Source organism: Ranitomeya imitator, chromosome 4 (genome assembly GCF_032444005.1).
Source record: "Ranitomeya imitator isolate aRanImi1 chromosome 4, aRanImi1.pri, whole genome shotgun sequence".
Classification (NCBI taxonomy): Eukaryota; Metazoa; Chordata; class Amphibia; order Anura; family Dendrobatidae; genus Ranitomeya; species Ranitomeya imitator.
Window position 1 is genome coordinate 140,477,455 of NC_091285.1, and position 23,107 is coordinate 140,500,561.

The following is a 23,107-nucleotide window of genomic DNA, read 5'->3' on the forward strand; positions in this document are numbered from 1 at the left end:
TATCCTGCTTCCTGTCGGTGGGGTGTACACTGCAGAGGAGCTAACTTTTTTATTTGCATAGTGTTAGCCTCCTAGTGGCAGCAGCATACACCCATGGTTCCTGTGTCCCCCAATGAGAGGCGATAGAGAAATTACAGCACATCCTGCACTGAACTACTGTACCCAATTTATTATATATTTTAGAAGTAAGTCCATTTTATACCAACTCCAACAGCGACTCCACAGCCTTGTTAGGAGGTGCCACCAAACAGACAGTTATCCCTTATTCTGTGAATAGGTGACAAGTTGCAATTCTGGGAACACTCCATTTAAAGCAATGGCATTTTTACTGTTAACAAAATGAAATATTTCACATGACAACAATACCGGATTTGCATATACAAGCAAAACAAAGAAGTAGTCTTTCCTGGGTATAACTAGTTAGACTAGTACAACTAATTAAATAATTCTAGAAAATTACTGATTACTGTATAGAAGGGACACATGAAGCATAGGAAAAAACAAAAGCAAAGAGGAGCAACTTACTTCTCCAAAACCACCTTTGCCAAGAACTCTGTACTGTCGAAATGTGTTCTTTGTGACTGGTTCCCTGTGTATAGTAATCATGTAGTTAAATATACGCAATGAAAAAACACACACGCACACACTATAAATAATTGTATATACGCATACATATAAAAATGATACTTGCTGAGAATATATATATATATTTATTTTATATATATATTTATTCTATATACACACACACACACAAACGCAATGCCACCCACTTGACAGAACATATAGAGTGACTGCTTGCTAAAAGAGCCTAATAAGATCTCACCCAGTCCAAAAAAATGAAGAAACGTAAGGAGGGTTCATGTAAAAGGGAAATAAAAGGAGAAGAAAAAAAAAAAAAAAAAAAAAAAAAAAACTATTCAGACATTATTGTCCTATTGTTTCCAAATGAAAAATAAATGACTATGCAACAAAACAAATGCTATTATATATATATATATATATATATATATATATATATATATATATATATATATATATATATATATATATATATATATATATATATATATATATATATATATATATATATATATACATATACAGTGGGGCAAAAAAGTATTTAGTCAGTCAGCAATAGTGCAAGTTCCACCACTTAAAAAGATGAGAGGCGTCTGTAATTTACATCATAGGTAGACCTCAACTATTGGAGACAAACTGAGAAAAAAAAAATCCAGAAAATCACATTGTCTGTTTTTTTTAACATTTTATTTGCATATTATGGTGGAAAATAAGTATTTGGTCAGAAACAAAATTTCATCTCAATACTTTGTAATATATCCTTTGTTGGCAATGACAGAGGTCAAACGTTTTCTGTAAGTCTTCACAAGGTTGCCACACACTGTTGATGTTATGTTGGCCCATTCCTCCATGCAGATCTCCTCTAGAGCAGTGATGTTTTTGGCTTTTCGCTTGGCAACACGGACTTTCAACTCCCTCCAAAGGTTTTCTATAGGGTTGAGATCTGGAGACTGGCTAGGCCACTCCAGGACCTTGAAATGCTTCTTACGAAGCCACTCCTTCGTTGCCCTGGCGGTGTGCTTTGGATCATTGTCATGTTGAAAGACCCAGCCACGTTTCATCTTCAATGCCCTTGCTGATGGAAGGAGGTTTGCACTCAAAATCTCACGATACATGGCCCCATTCATTCTTTCATGTACCCGGATCAGTCGTCCTGGCCCCTTTGCAGAGAAACAGCCCCAAAGCATGATGTTTCCACCACCATGCTTTACAGTAGGTATGGTGTTTGATGGATGCAACTCAGTATTCTTTTTCCTCCAAACACGACAAGTTGTGTTTCTACCAAACAGTTCCAGTTTGGTTTCATCAGACCATAGGACATTCTCCCAAAACTCCTCTGGATCATCCAAATGCTCTCTAGCAAACTTCAGACGGGCCCGGACATGTACTGGCTTAAGCAGTGGGACACATCTGGCACTGCAGGATCTGAGTCCATGGTGGCGTAGTGTGTTACTTATGGTAGGCCTTGTTACATTGGTCCCAGCTCTCTGCAGTTCATTCACTAGGTCCCCCCGCGTGGTTCTGGGATTTTTGCTCACCATTCTTGTGATCATTCTGACCCCACGGGGTGGGATTTTGCGTGGAGCTCCAGATCGAGGGAGATTATCAGTGGTCTTGTATGTCTTCCATTTTCTAATTATTGCTCCCACTGTTGATTTCTTCACTCCAAGCTGGTTGGCTATTGCAGATTCAGTCTTCCCAGCCTGGTGCAGGGCTACAATTTTGTTTCTGGTGTCCTTTGACAGCTCTTTGGTCTTCACCATAGTGGAGTTTGGAGTCAGACTGTTTGAGGGTGTGCACAGGTGTCTTTTTATACTGATAACAAGTTTAAACAGGTGCCATTACTACAGGTAATGAGTGGAGGAAAGAGGAGACTCTTAAAGAAGAAGTTACAGGTCTGTGAGAGCCAGAAATCTTGATTGTTTGTTTCTGACCAAATACTTATTTTCCACCATAATATGCAAATAAATTGTTAACAAAACAGGCAATGTGATTTTCTGGATTTTTTTTCTCAGTTTGTCTCCCATAGTTGAGGTCTACCTATGATGTAAATTACAGACGCCTCTCATCTTTTTAAGTGGTGGAACTTGCACTATTGCTGACTGACTAAATACTTTTTTGCCCCACTGTATATCTATCTCTACCTGTAGCATATGATATATGTGCTGTGATTTTTTTCTGCCCCAATTATCTAGATTGTTATATCCTCCTTGCTCACCTCTCCAGCGATTTCCATTGTAAGAAGCGGTTGTAATACTGGCTGTCCAGGTAATCTGAAAACGGAGCCATACTAAGGAAGTCATGGACAAGCCTGAAAGAAATGAAATGTTAGAACCATAGAAAGAAGGCGCCATGCTTAATTTTCACATGACCATCTTATCTGTTTGTGTCTAACTTCATTTTATGCCTCGGTCATGCTATGAAATAAATGACATTAGACTAGAATTATGTACAAGTTCACTTACTTGGAACAGTCTTTAAAAAGTTCTTTACAGGGATTGTTTTCTAAGCTCTCCTTACATTTGCCGACTAACTGCTCAGGGACCTCTGTGATATGGTCGTCACTCTGAGGGGACAAGAAACATCACCATTAGGAGATATGGTAGGTACAGTAACTGGAAGCAATTACGTAAAGCCCATGTCATTCATTACCAGTGGACTCTAGAAGACGTATAAAATGAGACACTGAGGCTGAAGAACTTGGAAAAGTGAGGACGGAGGATACATATGATGTGCATTAAAAAATAACCAATAGTATGTATGTATATATATATATATATATATATATATATATATATATATATATATATATATATATATATATATATATACACACACATATATACACACACATATATACACACACACACACACACACACATTTACAGTATACCATATATACACATTCAGTAAGAATCAAAGCATCAGTCTTTCCAGGTACACTTGTAAACAGTTTATGAAGGAACGCAGCAGGGAGGTTGTTCCAAACATGTTGGAGAACTAACCATAGATCTTCTGTGTATGTAGGCTTGCACAAATCCTTCTGTCTCATCATGTAATCCCAGATAGACTCAATATAGTTGTGGGTAATCTGCGCGCCTGCTGCCTTCCTTGGATGTGGTAGCCGTTTCTCAGGCTCCCTCTCCAGAATAGCACCCCGATTCTCCGTACTTGCCCTCCAATAGATCCTCGTTAAAGGATTTAAAGTGTACTCATTCTAATTACAGAGCTTCGAAAGAGTCCTGTGTTGTTATTTTTCGGAACTAACTCACCGGGTCGTGAGGTAGTGACAAAGTAACGAAACGGCTACCACATTCAAGGAAGGCAGCAAATCTCCACCTCCATTATATTGTTGTGCATAGTTGAGTCACTTTGCCTTGTTTCCATATCGAAGATGACTTTTTGGCTGAAATTCTTCCATAAACACCACTTCTGGCCAGGCTTGATTTGGTTTAGATTTCTCTTTGGTTCATTTACTTTACATTTTATTGATAAAACACTTCAATTTTTGAAAGCATCCTTACCCTGTACAATTTTTTTCCTCACTTGCCTAAAAGAACGGCTTGGGGCACCTCGCACTGAGGCTGGGCTTAGAATTTGGGAACCACAGAATTCGGCCAATACTAGATCTGCGTGTGCTGGGTCATGTCCTAGCTTTGGATATATACTGGATATATTTGGTATATACTTTTGTGGTTTCCCGATGAAATAGTCATAGTACTCCGAAAAGCGTTGAAAAAAAACAAAACACTTTTTCATCTGAATATCCATTTGGACTTCTATCTTTCAAGCAGCGTGGATTTAATCCACCTTTTTATCCCATTTTTTTTTACTCTGGCTGGTCACAAGGACACCGGTGGATCTGCAGCAGCTAATTTTTCTATGAGCCTGTGTTTGGGCTCTTTCTGGTGAGTAAAATCTGATTAGAGGTATCTCTTAATACCCAGATAAGACCCTATTGCGCTTTTCACTTTCCTTCCAGCTTTTTATTGAGCTTTGGATATAGGAATACTACGTATTTTGACCATTTAACTGTTGCACTTCAATTGACCACATGAAATGGGGAAAATTAGAACATGTATTCAGCATTGCTCAGCAGAAATTCTAGTTTGGAGTGTAATGTGGATAGTGGTCTTCATGCTGAAAACATTGGAGTCTGATCAATTGGGACACGACCCCTTTCATATATAACATGTTCATTTATTTGTGCAGGACAAAGTGGATCAGGAAGATCTTTGCTAAATGGCTTCTTCATATTGCGTCTAAATATATGAAATATGGATGACACTTTACAAGCGTTACACAAAGAGGTTTCGCCTGGGCACTCCATAAAATAAGCAAATGCTATTTACACAGCTCATCCCCAAATCGGAAACAAACATTATGCAAGAAAGAAAAGGCAAAGAGAACATTACTGCAATCACGACCCTATGTAGGCAAACAATAGTCACAGATAAAAACTCTTCAAAAGACCCGATACATGTTATAAAAGGTTATATATTCCTCCACCTATGTATGGCATAGGCTACGGTACATAGAAATAAAAGTTATAAGAAGAAAAAAAATAAAATAGTACTTCATCTCAGAATTCCAGCGGCCATAGGTTCTTCTTGTATGTTTCATCTACATTAATTCAACAGTTTTCACCAGTCAATAATGTGACACATTTACCATATTATTAATGGTTGGTGGTCACTGATGTGGAATATAAAATGGGTCCCTCTTATTTCTTGTCCTTTCACATTTCTACTTTTGTATCGTTTCCACATTTTTAATCTTATGGAAAATATATGGCTTACTGATCTTTTTTTTCTATATTATGTTATCCACTGGTAGATATCTATATGGCTGGACATTGACATGTGTCAAGGCCCATTATACTCTCATCTCTTTCTACACTAATACAAGTGTGATATCTTTCTCGTCCTGGTATAGGTTACCATTTCTCACTACAAGGACTTTTTGATCTCTTCGCCTTCAGACTCTGTTCTCTCCTCCATGTAAAAAAGTCTATAGACAGGGAGATGCTTGTCAGAGGAGGGCGCGTGGTCAGATGACTAGGCACAAGGCCACTACACTGGGCAATGATGTACTAGTGAGAAAACCTTCAATGTAAGTAAACAGCACGCAATTGTTGCATTCAGTGTGTTAACCCCTACTTCATGCTGTCTTCAGATTACATAGTAAAACTTGCTGACAGATTCCTTTTAATGAACTACATAAAAAAAGAACTCTACTTGAAGTCTAAGCGAATTACATTTTGCTCACCATTCACATACACTGTAGTAAATCCTCAGCTGCGAGCAGGACTAGAACCATACAAGAATTCGGTATCTGGAGCTAAACAGCAATGTTCTCATTCACCGAATACAAACAGAGAATTTGGTAAAAGAAATAATTAAAAGGAATCTGACACCACATTCAACCTATTTAAACTATTAAAGTAGGTTACAGAATGCTGGAAAAACTCATCCCTGTATGCCTCATATCAGATGCCTTTTTGAGAAATCACCATTAACACTTTATGTACAGGAGCTCTTCCAGGCTCTGGGGTGGACGCTGCCTGAAAGATAACTCTGCCTCCAGAGCTTATTTTACATGAAGGGAGCATTACCAGTGTGAGACAAGAACTAACACAGAACAGTAGAAATGAAATAGGTCTTCTTGCAATCACAGTTTTCGCTTCTCTCTTGAGCTCTGCTGTATTAGAACAATACTAGATGGCGGCCCGATTCTAATGCATCGGGTATTCTAGAATAGCCATGTAGTTTATTTATGAAGATTTAAGAGTAATGCAATGAATACACAGGATTTTCCGGGTAAAATACATATATTATCATTAAATTTTATTGCTCATAGAACTTAATACAACTGAACAAAATTATTAAACAGATCACCAAAATATAAAAACCATTACATGAATATCTAACTTTATTTAAATAAATCATCCTACGAAAGAAGTACATCGACACTAGAATATATTTGTGCGTGGCACTATGACTGACAGAACTTATTCAGTAAACGTGACTGAACTACGTGGCACTGTGACTGAGAACTTGTTCAGTAAACGTGACTGAACTACGTGGCACTGTGACTGACAGAACTGCACTTGTCGCTGGTCGCGGGCGGCTGCCACGACCAATCAGTGACATGGGATTTCCGTTACAGACAAACAAACTGAAGTAGACAATTATATAGTAGATTACAACCCTATCTGTCTGTGAGATGGACGCTGAAACTAAGAGGACCCTGCAGATGTGTCAGGTATAATCACACACAGCCCTGCAGTAAGTAGAGCAGAGTGCGGCCATTACACATCACACTGGTAACACTGAAAACCATCTCACTTGTAACTTCCCCTTCATGTAGAATAAGCTATGAAGGCAGAGTTATCTTCCAGGCAGCACCCTCCCCATAGCCTGGAAGAAGAAATTTATATAGAGTGATAAAAGAGGATTTCTCAACAAGACATCTGATATGGAGACCCACAAGTACAGTAGGACTGTTTTCTGCATTCTATAACCTGTATACCCATATTAAAGGGAAGGTACTGCGTTTGTAGATCATTAATAAATCACTGTAATGTAGCATAACATGCTGCTATAACCAAGTTTTAAATGCATGTGAAACAGATTACGTGTGTAATAGGAGTTTAAAGAAGGCACTGGGGTCTGACATCTTGGTTTCACAGCAGTTCACGACACTATCAGTGTCATTTTACAGCACCCCATGGACATAGGAGATAATAGACCGGCGCTGACCCGATCTGTAACATTGTAGCTGCTTTAGCAGTGAGCTGGGCACGCCTCTGTGGGCTGCACATCTCACTGCTGTAGGTGTGACTAGCTGCCATTTTATAATAGCCCAGTGCTATCTGCCGAGCTCCACTTACTCTCTATCGCAGGACAGAAGCACTCACTGGAACCGGAGGATGGGGAGTGCGGGTGATTTATCTCCATGCTCCTCTGTACTCCAGGCACTGCACTGCAGGTCCTGGGCAGACATCCTCTGCTCTCACACGCTGCCCTCCCTGTGTGCTTCTCCTGCTCTGTCTCCGCCTCCTCACACACAGACCCTGTGATCTCCGGTAAGCTGCATTCACAGCCTGCCTCTCTCTCTGCCATACAATGTATATCTCCCCTCCCTCCACAATGCCTGGCCATTCTCTGCAGAAATGGATCTCCTTGTTATCTTACTGAGGGATGAGTCACAGACAGCTCTGCTCAGATAATGCTGCTCCATACATAAACACCACATGTCTTCACTTTTCCTCCAGTCCACCATGCTGCTGAGCTGTGTTTTGCTTTTTTGTAAACTCTGTAGCTGTGTTTCTGGTGCAGTAACTGCTGGTGATCACAGGGCAATCACACACAAAATGGCTCTGCCCTGTGATGCTGCTCTTCATTCTGCCCCAGGGATATTAGACCACCCAAAAGGGGAGGGAAATGATGATGTCAGCAGTTACTGCTCCAATTTTCCAGCAAAGAGTAAAGCTGGTAAGTCTCACTATAGCTGCTTGAGGTCTAAAACGGAAAATGCTCCCCCTAGTGGTCAATATATATATTTGTAAGAAAATATATAATATTTTTCATATAGAAATGTTTGCAAACAGTGCAAACATTGCATTAATACATTTTATTTACTATTTTAAGCTTAATTTCACAAAAAAAAAAAACTACAAAAAAAACTGGTGGCACCTTCCCTTTAATAGTCTAGATAGGTCAAATGTGGTAACATATTCCCTTTAAAACGCAAATAATATTGAAAAGTTAAAGGGATTTTCCCACAAAGTAAATTTTAAAGTATATTTTAATCAATAGATCTTGGAATAATAATAGTAATAATAAGCTCCACAATTGGATGTGATTAAAAAAAATGTTCCTGCGCTGAGATAATCTTATAAATGTGCCCCTGCTGTGTACAGTGTAATGGCCGTGTCTGACCGTGCAAAAAGATGGTCTGATCATATCACAGCTCCAGGGCAGGAAAGGAAAAGAGTGTACAGACAGGACAGCATGGGGTCACCGCTGATTCTGTGAGGTAAAACATTGTTTAAAAACAGATGGTGAAATGTTTTACCTCACAGAATTCTTTGTGATCCCATGCCGTAATGTCTGTATCTACATCAACCCGTTTCTGTTCTATAAATTATTTTTAACCATTTGACTTTTTAATAACCTGATAATGTGATTATTCAAGGAACCAATCAAAATTTACTGACGAGTCTTGAATTTATGGTACATTTGTGCAACATTATTTCCCCCTAAAATCTGAGTACATAACAGTAAACTCTGCTCTTCAAGAAATTCCTTAAGTCTTGTACAACTGAACACTTATTAAACCTGTTAATCCTGTTTGCTCTAAAAAGTTACGTTTGTTAAGAAGGGTCTATCCTATAGAAATGCCAAAATCTCCACATGAGGTTTAGGCTGTGTTTACATCTTTGTTGGAGGTTCCACTAGTCACCTCTGTAAAATAATCCATTTGATGTAGCATCTAAAGGTACCGTCACACTGAGCAACTTTACAACGAGAACGACAACGATCCGTGACGTTGCAGCGTCCTGGATAGCGATCTCCTTGTGTTTGACACGCAGCAGCGATCAGGATCCTGCTGTGACATAGCTGGTCGTTGCTGAAAGTCTGGAACTTTATTTGGTCGTCGGGTCGGCATGATTCGTCATGTTTGACAGCAAAAGCAACGATGCCTGCAATGTTTCTTCATGGTGCGAACAACCAGCGAGAACGATAAGTACGTCACTGGATCGCTCCTGCATCGTTCTGCTGTTGCCGGTGTTTGACGTCTCTTAGCGACCTAAATAGCGACGCTGCAGCGTCGCTAAATGTGACTGTACCTTAAGGGGTAACCTTTCTTATTGTGGAGAGTGACATGCCTGGCCTGACATGCCAATGTGAGGGAGCTTATAAGCCATGCAATGCACCTTTGGGAAATTAAATATGCAAATTGCCTCTTCAGAGAGGAACAGGACTTGAACTCTAGCGCTACCTATCGGAAGTAGCAATCCAAAAAGTCACCATCAACAGGCTTTGCCACATGACTTCGGATAAAAGCAAAACTAGGCTCTCAATTTGCAGACAATGTGAAGAGTGGCAGTGCCGTATGTGTATGGAGGACACTGGGTCGGTACCCTGAGGCTTGCACCCGTTTGCTATATCAGTTTTGTGTAGTGCTACTTTCTTTTGAAACCATTTAGGATAAATTATGCTTTTTTTTTCCTCATATACGGAGTAAGCGTAATTTGTGTGAAACCCCTTAAATGTATTGTCATGCTCCCTTAAAAAATAAATCCATGGGAAGGGTGGGAGAAAACATGAGAAACTACAATGTAGACTATAAACTAAAGTGCAAGTGACATTTTTTTCTTGAGTTGTATAACGATCTTGGCACAACATTCTTGCTTGTAAAGTTCTTCTCGTCAGTTTACAAGGACATTGCCTGTTATTGAGCGCCTGCATATGCTAAACACGCAGTGAAAACAGGAAATGGCTACTTTTACATTATGCAGAATAGTGGCCTTTAACATTCTGCTGGTAATACAACTTGCAGCATGCAACTGAAAAAGAGAAGGAAATGCTGGGCGAACCATGTGCGCAGAGGAAATGGCTGTATCTACTGTGGATTTGTGTCCTCCTCGCAGAACCTGTCACTGATTTTATTTAAACTGGTAATTTACTAGTGTACTACGGCTCCGCGCAGCAGAGCACCACCGGCTGTAGGGTTCCATCCTATATGAGAACTGCATAATAGGACTTATGGTCATATTTCCAGCATGACCAAATATCCACAGGTGGTGGGCCACTGCGGATGATGATCCACCGCGTGTGACGATCCACCGCGGGTGACGATCCACAGGTTGTGGGCCACCGCGGATGAAGATCCACAGGTTGTGTGCCATCGCAGGTGAAGATCCACAGGCGGTGTGCCACTGCGGATGACGATACACTGCAGGTGACGATCCACTGCGGGTGACGATCCACAGGTTGTGGGCCACCGCGGATGATGATCCACAGGTGGTGTGCCACCGCAGGTGAAGATCCACAGGTGGTGGGCCACTGCGGATGAAGATCCACAGGTGGTGTGCCACCGCAGGTGAAGATCCACAGGTTGTGGGCCACCGCGGATGAAGATCCACAGGTTGTGTGCCATCGCAGGTGAAGATCCACAGGCGGTGTGCCACTGCGGATGACGATACACTGCAGGTGACGATCCACTGCGGGTGACGATCCACAGGTTGTGGGCCACCGCGGATGATGATCCACAGGTGGTGTGCCACCGCAGGTGAAGATCCACAGGTGGTGGGCCACTGCGGATGAAGATCCACAGGTTGTTGGTAGAGATGGGTGACCTCGAACAGTAAAGTTCGGCGTCCGTACCGAACACCTACTGTTTGGGGACGGACACCCAAAACGGACTTCACTAGCAAGTCCGTGTTACGGTTTGGGTTCGGCTGCCTGAACACCAGGTGTTTGTCAAGTGCATGGCAGAGCGGCAAACACTGCTTCTGATTGGCGGGGAAATCATCCTCGCCGGTCAGAGAGCCACGGTTCCCACGCTGTCAAAAGACAGCAGGAGCATTCAGCTGTGATTGGAGGTATAAAGTTTACCTCCGGTCACTGGTGTCAGCTGATGGGACTACTGTTCCCATCAGCTGACACTTGCTACCACTAATAACAGCAAGCGCAGGGGCGGCGGATGGCAGTATTCATTAGCCTCTGCTGCGCTGTAAATAATAATAAAAAAAAAAAAAAAATACAAAAACAGCGTGGGTTTCCCTGTATTTTTACTAACCAGCCAGACAAAACTCACAGCTGGGGCTGCAACCCCCAGCTGTCAGCATCAGCAAGCCTGGTTATCAAGAAAACAGGGGTCCCAACACTTTTTTTTAATTATTTAAATAAATAAAAAAAAAAAAGCATGGGGTCCCCCCCATTTTTGACAACCAACCTTGCTAAAGCAGACAGCTGGGGGCTCGCATTCTCAGGCTGGTAAGGGGCCATTGATATAGGTCCCCCCAGCCTAAAAATACCAGCCCGCTGCTGCCCAGAAAAGGCACAACTATTAGATGCGCCAATTCTGGCACTTTGCCTGGCTCTTCCAACTTGCCCTGTAGCAGTGGCAAGTGGGGTTCATATTTGTGGGGATGATGTCACCTTTGTATTGTCAGGTGACATCAAGCCCACGGCTTAGTAATGGAGAGGCGTCTGTAAGACACATGAAAGACTCTCACGGTGCTAGCGGGGATGTCACCAAGGTCACCGCAGTTCAGCACGGCTGGGAACGGAGTCTCAGTGACCGGACGTAACCTCAATGACGTCACCGCTGGACACTGAGACTGCGCTGTCAGCAGCTCATTCACCAGTGGTTTTCAGCCTGGACGGTCGCATCTTGGCACCGTCCAGGTTGAAAACTGTTTCTCCCCTAGACATGAATTACAGCGGGGGACATAACGACAGACAGGTATGGTATATTACTGTTTTTTTATTTTACTTTTATTAAAGGAAATCGAGGGTTTAGGTGGAATTAAGCGATGCAGTAAGTATGGTGTAACTGAGAATAATAAAGGTGTCTGTGCCATTTTTTCAATTAAAGGACTTTATTTTGGCTGTGTCTTTATTTACCATATAACTATAGGATTAGTAATGGATGGGTGCCTTATAGACGCTTCTCCATTACTAAGCTGTGGGCTTAATGTCACCTGACAATACAAAGGTGACATCAACCCCACAGATATGAACCCCACTTGCCACCGCCACAGGGCAAGTGGGAAGAGCCAGGAAAAGCGCCAGAATTGGCATATCTAATATACAGTGGGGCAAAAAAGTATTTAGTCAGTCAGCAATAGTGCAAGTTCCACCACTTAAAAAGATGAGAGGCATCTGTAATTTACATCATAGGTAGACCTCAACTATGGGAGACAAACTGAGAAAAAAAAAATCCAGAAAATCACATTGTCTGTTTTTTTATCATTTGTTTTGCATATTATGGTGGAAAATAAGTATTTGGTCAGAAACAAACAATCAAGATTTCTGGCTCTCACAGACCTGTAACTTCTTCTTTAAGAGTCTCCTCTTTCCTCCACTCATTACCTGTAGTAATGGCACCTGTTTAAACTTGTTATCAGTATAAAAAGACACCTGTGCACACCCTCAAACAGTCTGACTCCAAACTCCACTATGGTGAAGACCAAAGAGCTGTCAAAGGACACCAGAAACAAAATTGTAGCCCTGCACCAGGCTGGGAAGACTGAATCTGCAATAGCCAACCAGCTTGGAGTGAAGAAATCAACAGTGGGAGCAATAATTAGAAAATGGAAGACATACAAGACCACTGATAATCTCCCTCGATCTGGGGCTCCACGCAAAATCCCACCCCGTGGGGTCAGAATGATCACAAGAATGGTGAGCAAAAATCCCAGAACCACGCGGGGGGACCTAGTGAATGAACTGCAGAGAGCTGGGACCAATGTAACAAGGCCTACCATAAGTAACACACTACGCCACCATGGACTCAGATCCTGCAGTGCCAGACGTGTCCCACTGCTTAAGCCAGTACATGTCCGGGCCCGTCTGAAGTTTGCTAGAGAGCATTTGGATGATCCAGAGGAGTTTTGGGAGAATGTCCTATGGTCTGATGAAACCAAACTGGAACTGTTTGGTAGAAACATAACTTGTTGTGTTTGGAGGAAAAAGAATACTAAGTTGCATCCATCAAACACCATACCTACTGTAAAGCATGGTGGTGGAAACATCATGCTTTGGGGCTGTTTCTCTGCAAAGGGGCCAGGACGACTGATCCGGGTACATGAAAGAATGAATGGGGCCATGTATCGTGAGATTTTGAGTGCAAACCTCCTTCCATCAGCAAGGGCATTGAAGATGAAACGTGGCTGGGTCTTACAACATGACAATGATCCAAAGCACACCGCAAGGGCAACGAAGGAGTGGCTTCGTAAGAAGCATTTCAAGGTCCTGGAGTGGCCTAGCCAGTCTCCAGATCTCAACCCTATAGAAAACCTTTGGAGGGAGTTGAAAGTCCGTGTTGCCAAGCGAAAAGCCAAAAACATCACTGCTCTAGAGGAGATCTGCATGGAGGAATGGGCCAACATACCAACAACAGTGTGTGGCAACCTTGTGAAGACTTACAGAAAACGTTTGACCTCTGTCATTGCCAACAAAGGATATATTACAAAGTATTGAGATGAAATTTTGTTTCTGACCAAATACTTATTTTCCACCATAATATGCAAATAAAATGTTAAAAAAACAGACAATGTGATTTTCTGGATTTTTTTTTCTCAGTTTGTCTCCCATAGTTGAGGTCTACCTATGATGTAAATTACAGACGCCTCTCATCTTTTTAAGTGGTGGAACTTGCACTATTGCTGACTGACTAAATACTTTTTTGCCCCACTGTATATGCCTTTTCTGGGCAGCTTACCAGCCTGAAAATACCAGCCCCCAGCTGTCTGCTTTAGCAAGATTGGCTGTCAAAAATAAAGGGTGGACCCCACACCGTTTTTTTAAATCATTTATTTAAATAATTAAAAAATACGGAATGGAGATCCATCTATTCTTGAAAACTAGCCTTGATAAAGCTGACAGCTGAGGATTGCAGCTCCCAGGTGTGAGTTTTGCTGGCTGGTTATCAAGAATACAGGAGAACCCATGCAGGTTTTGTTTTTTTTAAGTATTTATTTACAGCACAGGAGCAATGAATACTCCCATCATCCGCTCCTGCTCTCATTGTTATTAGCGGCAGCAGATTTCGGATGATGGGATCAGTTGTCCCATCAGCTGACACCAGCGACTGAAGGTAAACTGTACACCTCCGATCACAGCTGAGCTGCTCATGCTGTCTTTTGACAGCGTGGGAACCGTGGCTCTCTGACCGGCGGGGATGATTTTACGGCCAATCAGAAGTGGTGTTTGCTGCGCTGTCATACATATGACAGGGCAGCAAACACTGGATGTTACGGGTCCTCCATTTAAGCACGGTAAATGGGCTCCGGGTTCAGGTACTGTTCTGGTACCCAAACCCAAACTTTTTGTAACTTTTCATCCGAACCCGAACATCCAGGTGTCCCCCTATCTCTAGTTGTAGGCCACTAGAGATGAAGATCCACAGGTTGTGCATCTGATAGGTGTGTGCAGCTGTTTTCCATGAGTTTACAGAACCATGTAAACCTATGTAAAACAAAATCCGCAGTGCACATGCTGCAGAAAAAAAAGGTGCAGAAACATAGCGTTGTTTATTCCGCAGCATATCAATTCTTTGTGCGGATTCCACAGCGGTTTACACCTGCTCCATAATAGAATCAGAGGAATCCCCAAGTGTAAAACCGCAGTGGAATCCGCACAAAATCCGCACAAAAAATCACGGTAAATCTGCGGTAATTCCGCAGGTAATCCGCAGTGCGGTTTACCTGCGGATTAACCAAAATCAGTCCGGAAAAATCCGCAGGACTTTCAGCAACGTGTGCATGTAGCCTAAGGGGGTAAAGCTTGACACTAAAGGTACCTTCACACTGAGCGACTTTACAACGATATCGCTAGCGATCCGTGACGTTGCAGCGTCCTGGATAGCGATATCGTTGTGTTTGACAGGCAGCAGCGATCTGGATCCTGCTGTGACATCGTTGGTCGGAGCAGAAAGGCCAGAACTTTATTTCGTCGCTGGATCTCCCGCAGACATCGCTGAATCGGCGTGTGTGACGCCGATTCAGCGGTGTCTTCACTGGTAACCAGGGTAAACATCGGGTTACTAAGCACAAGGCCGCGCTTAGTAACCCGATGTTTACCCTGGTTACCATTGTAAATGGAAAAAAAAAAAAACAGTACATACTTACATTCCGGTGGCTGTCCCCTCACCGTCAGCTTCCCGCACTGACTGTGAGCGCCGGCCGGCCGTAAAGCACAGCGGTGACGTCACCGCTCTGCTTTACGGCCGGCCGGCGCTGAGACAGTGCAGTGAAGCTGAGGCCGGGGGACAGACACCAGAATGTAAGTATGTAGTGTCTGTTTTGTTTTACATTTACAATGGTAACCAGGGTAAACATCGGATTACTAAGCGCGGCCCTGCGCTTAGTAACCCGATGTTTACCCTGGTTACCAGGGGACTTCGGCATCGTTGGTCGCTGGAGAGCTGTCTGTGTGACAGCTCTCCAGCGACCACACAGCGACGCTGCAGCGATCGGCATCGTTGCCTATATCGCTGCAGCGTCGCTTAATGTGACGGTACCTTAAGGCAGCGACAGTTGTAGGGCCAATTTACAATGACTTGAATACAGTCTACAATGAATAAAAAAGACTTCCCAAAATGATAGAGACATGCCAAGAAATCCCAAATCCTGACAAGACGGCTGAAACGATTCTACAGACCTGTTCCAGATAAAGCACTCACGAGTGTCTTTCTTGACAAATTTGAGGGCTATTTTTTTTTTTTACCTAAATGCATACAAAAAGCATTTTTGCCATATGGTTTTTTTTTAAAAATGTTAGACTGTCTAGCTTCTTTGTATCATCGTGCATAGCAAAACAGACTGTACAATAATTTAAAGGGGCAACCCCACCTTGTACAATGATGGCAAAATTACAGCATACGCCATAAATGAATAGATTATGCAACTTTCTTGAAAGCGAGGCCCTGATTTACGTTGTGGACAGTGTATGCTTTGTAGCCAAACAAAACATGCATTTAAATGAAATCTGTCAGCAGGTTTTGTGATGTAATCAGAGAGCATTGCGGTGTTGTGAAAGACAGCTTGATTACTGCGATGTGTCACTTTCTGTGCTGTTTCAATACATCTTTTATTAGCAGAAGATTATCACTACGTGACTACTGGCCTCGCGCTTGCTAGTCCAACCACGCTCACAGCAATGCTTAGCAGCTCTCAGTCACTATACAATCTCCACAGAAAGCTATGGTGTGGGCCAGTTATACACAGCTTAACAACTTTGCTTTGCTAGATCTGCAGCTGAGAAAATTGTGTTTCTATAGAATAGTATTCCAGCAATGTAAAATAAGTGATACGTCGCTGGAATCAGGGTCTCTAACCCTACCCCATGTTACTGTCTTCAGATTACATAGCAAAAACTTGCTGACCGATTACCTTTAAGTTAAAAAAAAAGGGAAAAAAAAATTATTTCCCAAAAAAGTTTCAATATCCTTTAACTGTCCCCATTATCTGCTGGATCTACCACATCTAGCAGAAGCCCCACTAATGTGGAAAGATGACCAGGCAGATCCCAACAAATACTGAAACTCCTGGAAAATCTGGTGATCTATAGGTCCTCACAATTCCTAGAAAGCTTACCGTACTAATGAGATACTGTTCAATCAGCTGATGTCCACATTCTTTGCGCTTTTCATCTGGGGACACCTCATACTCCACCTAGAGATAAACAGAACGTGATTCAGAAACGCGTACCCCTATGTGGCTCTTATGGCGTCATATATGATGGTGTCACTAAAGTCCTACCACAGCATCCAGAAAGTGGACACAACGCAGCAGCTCAGGCCGAGTCTCACAGAACTGGCGAAAGAGGAGACGTCCAATTGGTTGGCGGTCGCATAGACTGTGATAGTCCCGCTCTATTGTACATAGAAAGAAATCGTGAGGTAAAATATCAGTGGTGTAAAAGACATGAAGACAACCTCTATCTTGTGCTCTACACAGTGATGGATTTCATCAGGCTCGGACTGGCCCACAGGAGAATTCTCTGGTGGGCTCCTGTGTAGCAATGGGCCACCTCCCTCTCATATGAGCAGTACTTGGCACAATATACATGAATCACTATGTACAGACATAGCCAGCATCTTATTTATTTACCAATCTACCCAGTACGAGGACAACGTGACATTTGCATGATCCGTAGTTGAAAAGAGGGGCCCTGGAGTTGGTTACTGGTGGGCCCTTGGCACCCCAGTCCAACACTGGGTTACACAGCATGTAGAATAACAGGCCGATAGAGAACAGGGACAATAAGTGCCAATAAGCCATGTACACAAAATATCTGCAGATCGGACACTGCCTACACAGTATGGTAGAACCGTGATCCGTCACCTCAGATGGCTGCCAGCGTAATACCCATCACTGGATATTTTTCCATACAAACCATATTACCTATATGGGACTTTTCGTGTCAAATTTCAAATGAAATATCCACCTTTGTAACCATTTTCAACTCCCCATATAAGATGTAAGGACAGGTAGGCCCAAAGTAAAGAGATAGATCCGGTATGCCTATCACATAAGCCCACCTTTTATTACGGATATAATGCCCTAGATAGATGTGCACTTTACTCATGGGCTCAGATATGTGATAGGCATACCGGATCTATCTCTTTACTTTGGGCCTACCTGTCCTTACATCTTATATGGGGAGTACATTGTGTTTTTCCTCCTCTCCTTTGGGGTCTTTTTTGCAGTACTATTGGGGTACATTGGAGTGGCAGTTCCTCTTCTATTTTGTATTGGAACCTATGCAATATGACGCACTACTGATTGAAATTTTAATCTTTGTATGTATATCAATAAAGATTTGTTTATATATTATCTCATGGTATGCTCCTCGTTCTCCTCCTTTTTGAGATTATATATATATATATATATATATATATATATATATATATATATATATATATATATATATATATATATATATATATATATATATATATATATATTTGCTTATGAGCTCACACTTGAGTTGAGTTAGCAAGCAGTGAATAGCTTTACTCACCATCTCCAGGTCCAGCATGGAGTCTCTGTTGCTGATCGTGGTTTCCAATATTGGCTACGGACTTGACATCACATCCACAGCTCAACAGTCAATCAGTGAGCTCAGCGGATCTAAGCGGGGGTGGGGCTTTCACTCTAAATGGACAGAGCCACCGAGTTCATTGGTTTACTGCCGAGCTGTTCAGGTGATGTCAGCGCTACCGCAAACACAGAATAACCGAAAAAAGCAACAGACTCACTGTGGACCCAAGGACGGTGAGTAAAGCGCAGCTTGCTTGTGTTTTTTTTTTTGTTTTTTTTTAAAGAGTGCACTGCATACGAGGACCAACATTTTCTCAAAGCGGAAACCCCTGTAGCTGAGCTGCCTGATTCATCCTCAGCTACGGACAATGACTTGCACCACTTTCCTTAATCAGCCATCTCCAAACTACTCTCCCAAAACCTTCCCACACAATCTCCGGTCCACCCTCATGTTCCTCAACCAATCGCCTCAAAGATCTCTGCTTGGCATCCACTAGGAGTATTGTACTTTCTTGTATGTAAAACCCTTTTCACAGGTTTAGCCCCCCGGAATTAATGGTCTGGTCTACTACTGGAAACCCCTACTTAATTACTAGGGGTTATTATTACCATAGTCCTATTTTAGCAATGGCTAGGTCACTTCAATGATACATTGATAACATATTCTGATATGGTAGGTACCATAAAAGAAAGGAAGTGAAAGGTGCAATTTAAGAATAAATATTTATTTGTAAATAATTTAAAAAAAATATGTTCCTACATAAAACAATAACAAGAGGGGGGGGGGGGGGTGACCTCCAAATACAGAGGGAGATTGCCCAGCACTAGTCTATGATCTACTATATAATTGTCTAAGGGTCACTTCCGTCTGTCTGTCTTTCACGGAAAGCCCAGGTCGCAGATTGGTCGTGGCCGCTTTGCCACGACCAATCAGCGACGGCCACAGTCCAGCGGCAAAATGTCCGCTCCTTACTCCCCGCAGTCAGTGCTCACAAAGGGTTAATGGCAGCGTTAACGGACCATGTTATGCCGCAGTGTAACGCACTCCGTTAACGCTGCTATTAACCCTATGTGACCAACTTTTTACTATTGATGCTGCCTATGCAGCATCTATAGTAAAAAGATCTAATGTTAAAAATAATAAAAAAATCATTATATACTCACCCTCCGTTGGCCCCCCGCATCCAGTCGAGGCCTTTCCCGCTCCTCGCGACGCTCCGGTGACCGGTCCATGCATTGCGATCTCGCGAGATGATGCGCTCTTGGGACCGGAACATCGCGAGGAGCATCGGTAAATGCCTCGGCTGGATCCGGGGGGCCGACGGAGGGTGAGTATATAACTATATTTTATTTGAATTCTTTTTTTACACAGGGATATGGTGCTCACATTGCTATTTACTATGTGGGCTGTGTTAGATACTGCATGGGCTGTGGTATATACTACATCTCTGTGCTATATACTATGTGGCTGTGCTATATACTACGTGTCTGGGCAATATACTACGTGGCTGGGCAACATACTGCATGGCAATTTGAACCACGTTTCACTAATTGGTTGCGGCCGGCCGGCCGAATCCTGTGTATTCATTGCATTATTCTGAAAACTTCATAAATAAACTACATACAGATTCTAGAATACCCGATGCGATAGAATCGGGCCATTATCTAGTTGTAAATAATCAAGAGTAATCAGATTACGGTATAGTTGATCATAAGCATTACAATAAATAGACTGCACAGTGACAATGTATTTAGCCAGTAAAGACAGGTAGTTGACACATAAATCATGGATTTCTATGTTCCCTAAAGGAGAAGGCAGGCTGAAGTCTACCCAGCAATGCAAACCTTTTGCTAAATTATACCGAGAGATGCTGCATGCACTAAACAACCCTATATGTCACCTTAAGAGGGGGCGCCCCCTCTGAAGAAGCCATTTGCGAAACGGCGCTCGTCGGGCGTAGGGGAGTAACACCAGCACTCTTCACACAGCGCACAGATCTGTGACATCAACAGCTTTACCACAGGTAATTGCCTTATACCATGCCCTGCTGTCTCCCTTTCTGTTGTTAAGGTGACATATAGGTTGTTTAGTGCATGCAGCACCGCTCAGTAGAATTTAGCGAAAGGTTTGCATTGCTGGGTAGACTTCAGCCTGCCTTCTCCTTTAGGGAACATAGAAATCCATGATTTATGTGTCAACTACCTGTCTTTACTGGCTAAATACATTGTCACTGTGCAGTCTATTTATTGTAATGCTTATGATCAACTATACTGTAATCTGATTACTCGATTGCCCAGCACTAGTCTATGATTGTAAACAATCACCCCCTGTATTTGGAGGTCCCCCCCCCTGTTTTTTGTTTTATGTATAAACATACAGTATTATTTTAATTATTTACAAATAAATATTTATTCTTAAATTGCACCTTTTACTTCCTTTCTTTTATGGTACCTAACATATCAGAATATGTTATTAATTACTAGGGGGCCACATTTAGGGTAAGTTCACACAGGGCGTTTTGCTGCGTTTTTTTTCTGCAGCAAAACCTGATCTTCTTGGCGGGAAAGAAGCTGCGCTAAAAACGCAAGTCAGGTGTAGGTGAGTTTTTTGTGGCGTTTTTTTTTCTCCTTGTGCATGCCAATAAAGTTGAGTGCCCACAGAGAAAAAAAAAACAACTTCCTGTAGATAGATAGAATAGATACATTCCCTGCCGTATCCTCTTCCCCGGCATTTTCCCACAGTCCAGAGGTCACCTCAAGTCAGGCAGTGAGGGAGCGCAGGCTCGGTGACGTCACCGCTAGTTACTGAGCCTGCGCCCGCTCCATCTCCTTCATTCCCCAGTAGCTCATAGCCAGGAGTGGTTAATTAGTATAGGATTAGTAATGGATAGGAGTCTTATTGACGCCTCTCCAATACTAAGCTGGCTTAATGTCACCTTACAATAGCAAGGTGACATTAACCCCTCATTACCCCACTTGCCACCTCTACAGGGCAAGTGGCCTGCCCCACTATGGCCTGCCTCATTATGATGACTTGGCGTGGCGGGGTGGCTCAAAGAATTGATCAATTGTTTGCTAAATGTCTCATTTTGTAATACAGCTAGAAATCAATACGTGCATGTGCACTTTATGTATTGCGTTCTGACCATAAGCAGCGCTGGCTTCTCCCCTTTTTTATATTTTGATACAGGGCAAGTGGGAGAATTGGCGCATCTAATAGATGCGCCTTTTCAGGGCAGCTGCGGGCTGCTGTTTTTAAGCTGGGGGGGGGGGGGGGGGCCTATATCAATGGCCCCTTACCAGACTGAGAATACCAGCCCCCAGCTGTGAGTTTTAGCAAGGCAGGTTGTCAAAAATTCGGGGACCCCACGCCGTGTTTTTTAATTATTTATTTAAATAATTAAAATAAAAAAATAAAGCATGAGGACCCCTCTATTCTTGATAACTAGCCTTGCTGAAGCTGATAGCTGAGGGTTGCAGCCCCAGCTATGAGTTTTGTCTGGCTGGTTATCAAAAATAAGGGGAACCCACGCAGGTTATTTATTTATTTATAGCGCAGGAGCGGCAGATGAAAACTCCCATCAGCTGCTCCTGCTCTCACTGTAATTAGTGGCTGTAAGTGTCAGCCGACCACAGCTGAGCGCTTCTGCTGTCTTCTGACAGCGTGGGAACCGCGGCTCTCTGACCAGCAGGGATTATTTCCCCACCGATCAGAAGTGGTGTTTGCTGCGCTGTCATGCATATGACAGCGTGTCAAATACTGTATTGTCGGACCCCCATTCAAGTGAATGGGGTTCGGGTCCGCTCTGCTGAATGACAGGCTGTATGGACGCATCATGCAGCCTGCCATCTATAGGTAGCAGAGCCGAGTGTGACGTCACACCCATCTCTGCTTGACTTTTCTGCAGCAAATAAGCTAAAAGAAAAAGTCAACCTGTGTATTTGCAGCATTTTTTTTTTTTCACCATCCATTCAAGTCAGTGGGTGGAAAACGCCGAAAGAAGGGACATGCTCTACGTCCAAAAACCATCAAAGCACAAAATACTGATCACACAAACAAACAATGTGTATGTATGAGATTTCTGAAATCTCATAGGCTTTGCTGGTACTGTAAAAAGCAGCTGAAAATTAGCATAAAAAAGCAGCAAAACGCAGAAAAACGCCCTGTGTGAACTTAGGCTACTTTCACACTAGCGTCGTTCGACGCACGTCACAATGCGTTGTTTTGAAGAAAAAACGCATCCTGCAAAGTTGCCTGCAGGACGCGTTTTTTCTCCATAGACTAACGTTACCGACGCATTGCGACGGATTGCCACACGTTACATCCGTCGTGCGACGGATGCGACGTATTTTTGCAGTCAGTCGGGACAAAAAAACGTTGCTTGCAACATTTTTTTGTCCGTCGGGTCCTCTTTTTCGACCGCGCATGCGCGGCCGTAACTCCGCCCCCTCCTCCCCGGACCTCACAATGGGGCAGCGGATGCATTGTAAAACTGCATCCGCTGCCCCGTTGTGCTTTTACTTCACAGCATGCGTCGGTACGTCGGCCCGACGCACTGCGACGGGCCCGTACCGACGCTAGTGTGAAAGTAGCCTTACCCTTAAAAGAAGTCCAATGACCTCCCACAGCACTGCAGTTCCTGCAATGTCAGCATTGGTATGTGCCATTTTGTGTCACATGACCGCTGCAGCCAATCGTCAATATTCCATTTTAACTAAATAGTAAAAGCTGCAGCCAATCACGAG

General features: G+C 42.8%; 1 protein-coding gene across 1 annotated transcript in view; it reads right to left on the minus strand.

Moving 5' to 3' along the window:
- GRK6 (G protein-coupled receptor kinase 6) overlaps nucleotides 1-23,107 on the minus strand; it is an 83,943-nt gene that overhangs the window by 56,281 nt on the left and 4,555 nt on the right. The window contains exons 3-7 of the mRNA XM_069763972.1: nucleotides 17,078-17,190; nucleotides 16,913-16,990; nucleotides 3,045-3,145; nucleotides 2,798-2,890; nucleotides 526-589 (exon numbers count right to left, since the gene is read on the minus strand). Coding sequence (XP_069620073.1) covers nucleotides 526-589; nucleotides 2,798-2,890; nucleotides 3,045-3,145; nucleotides 16,913-16,990; nucleotides 17,078-17,190 — 449 coding nt within the window. The remainder of the gene's footprint in view (nucleotides 1-525; nucleotides 590-2,797; nucleotides 2,891-3,044; nucleotides 3,146-16,912; nucleotides 16,991-17,077; nucleotides 17,191-23,107) is intronic.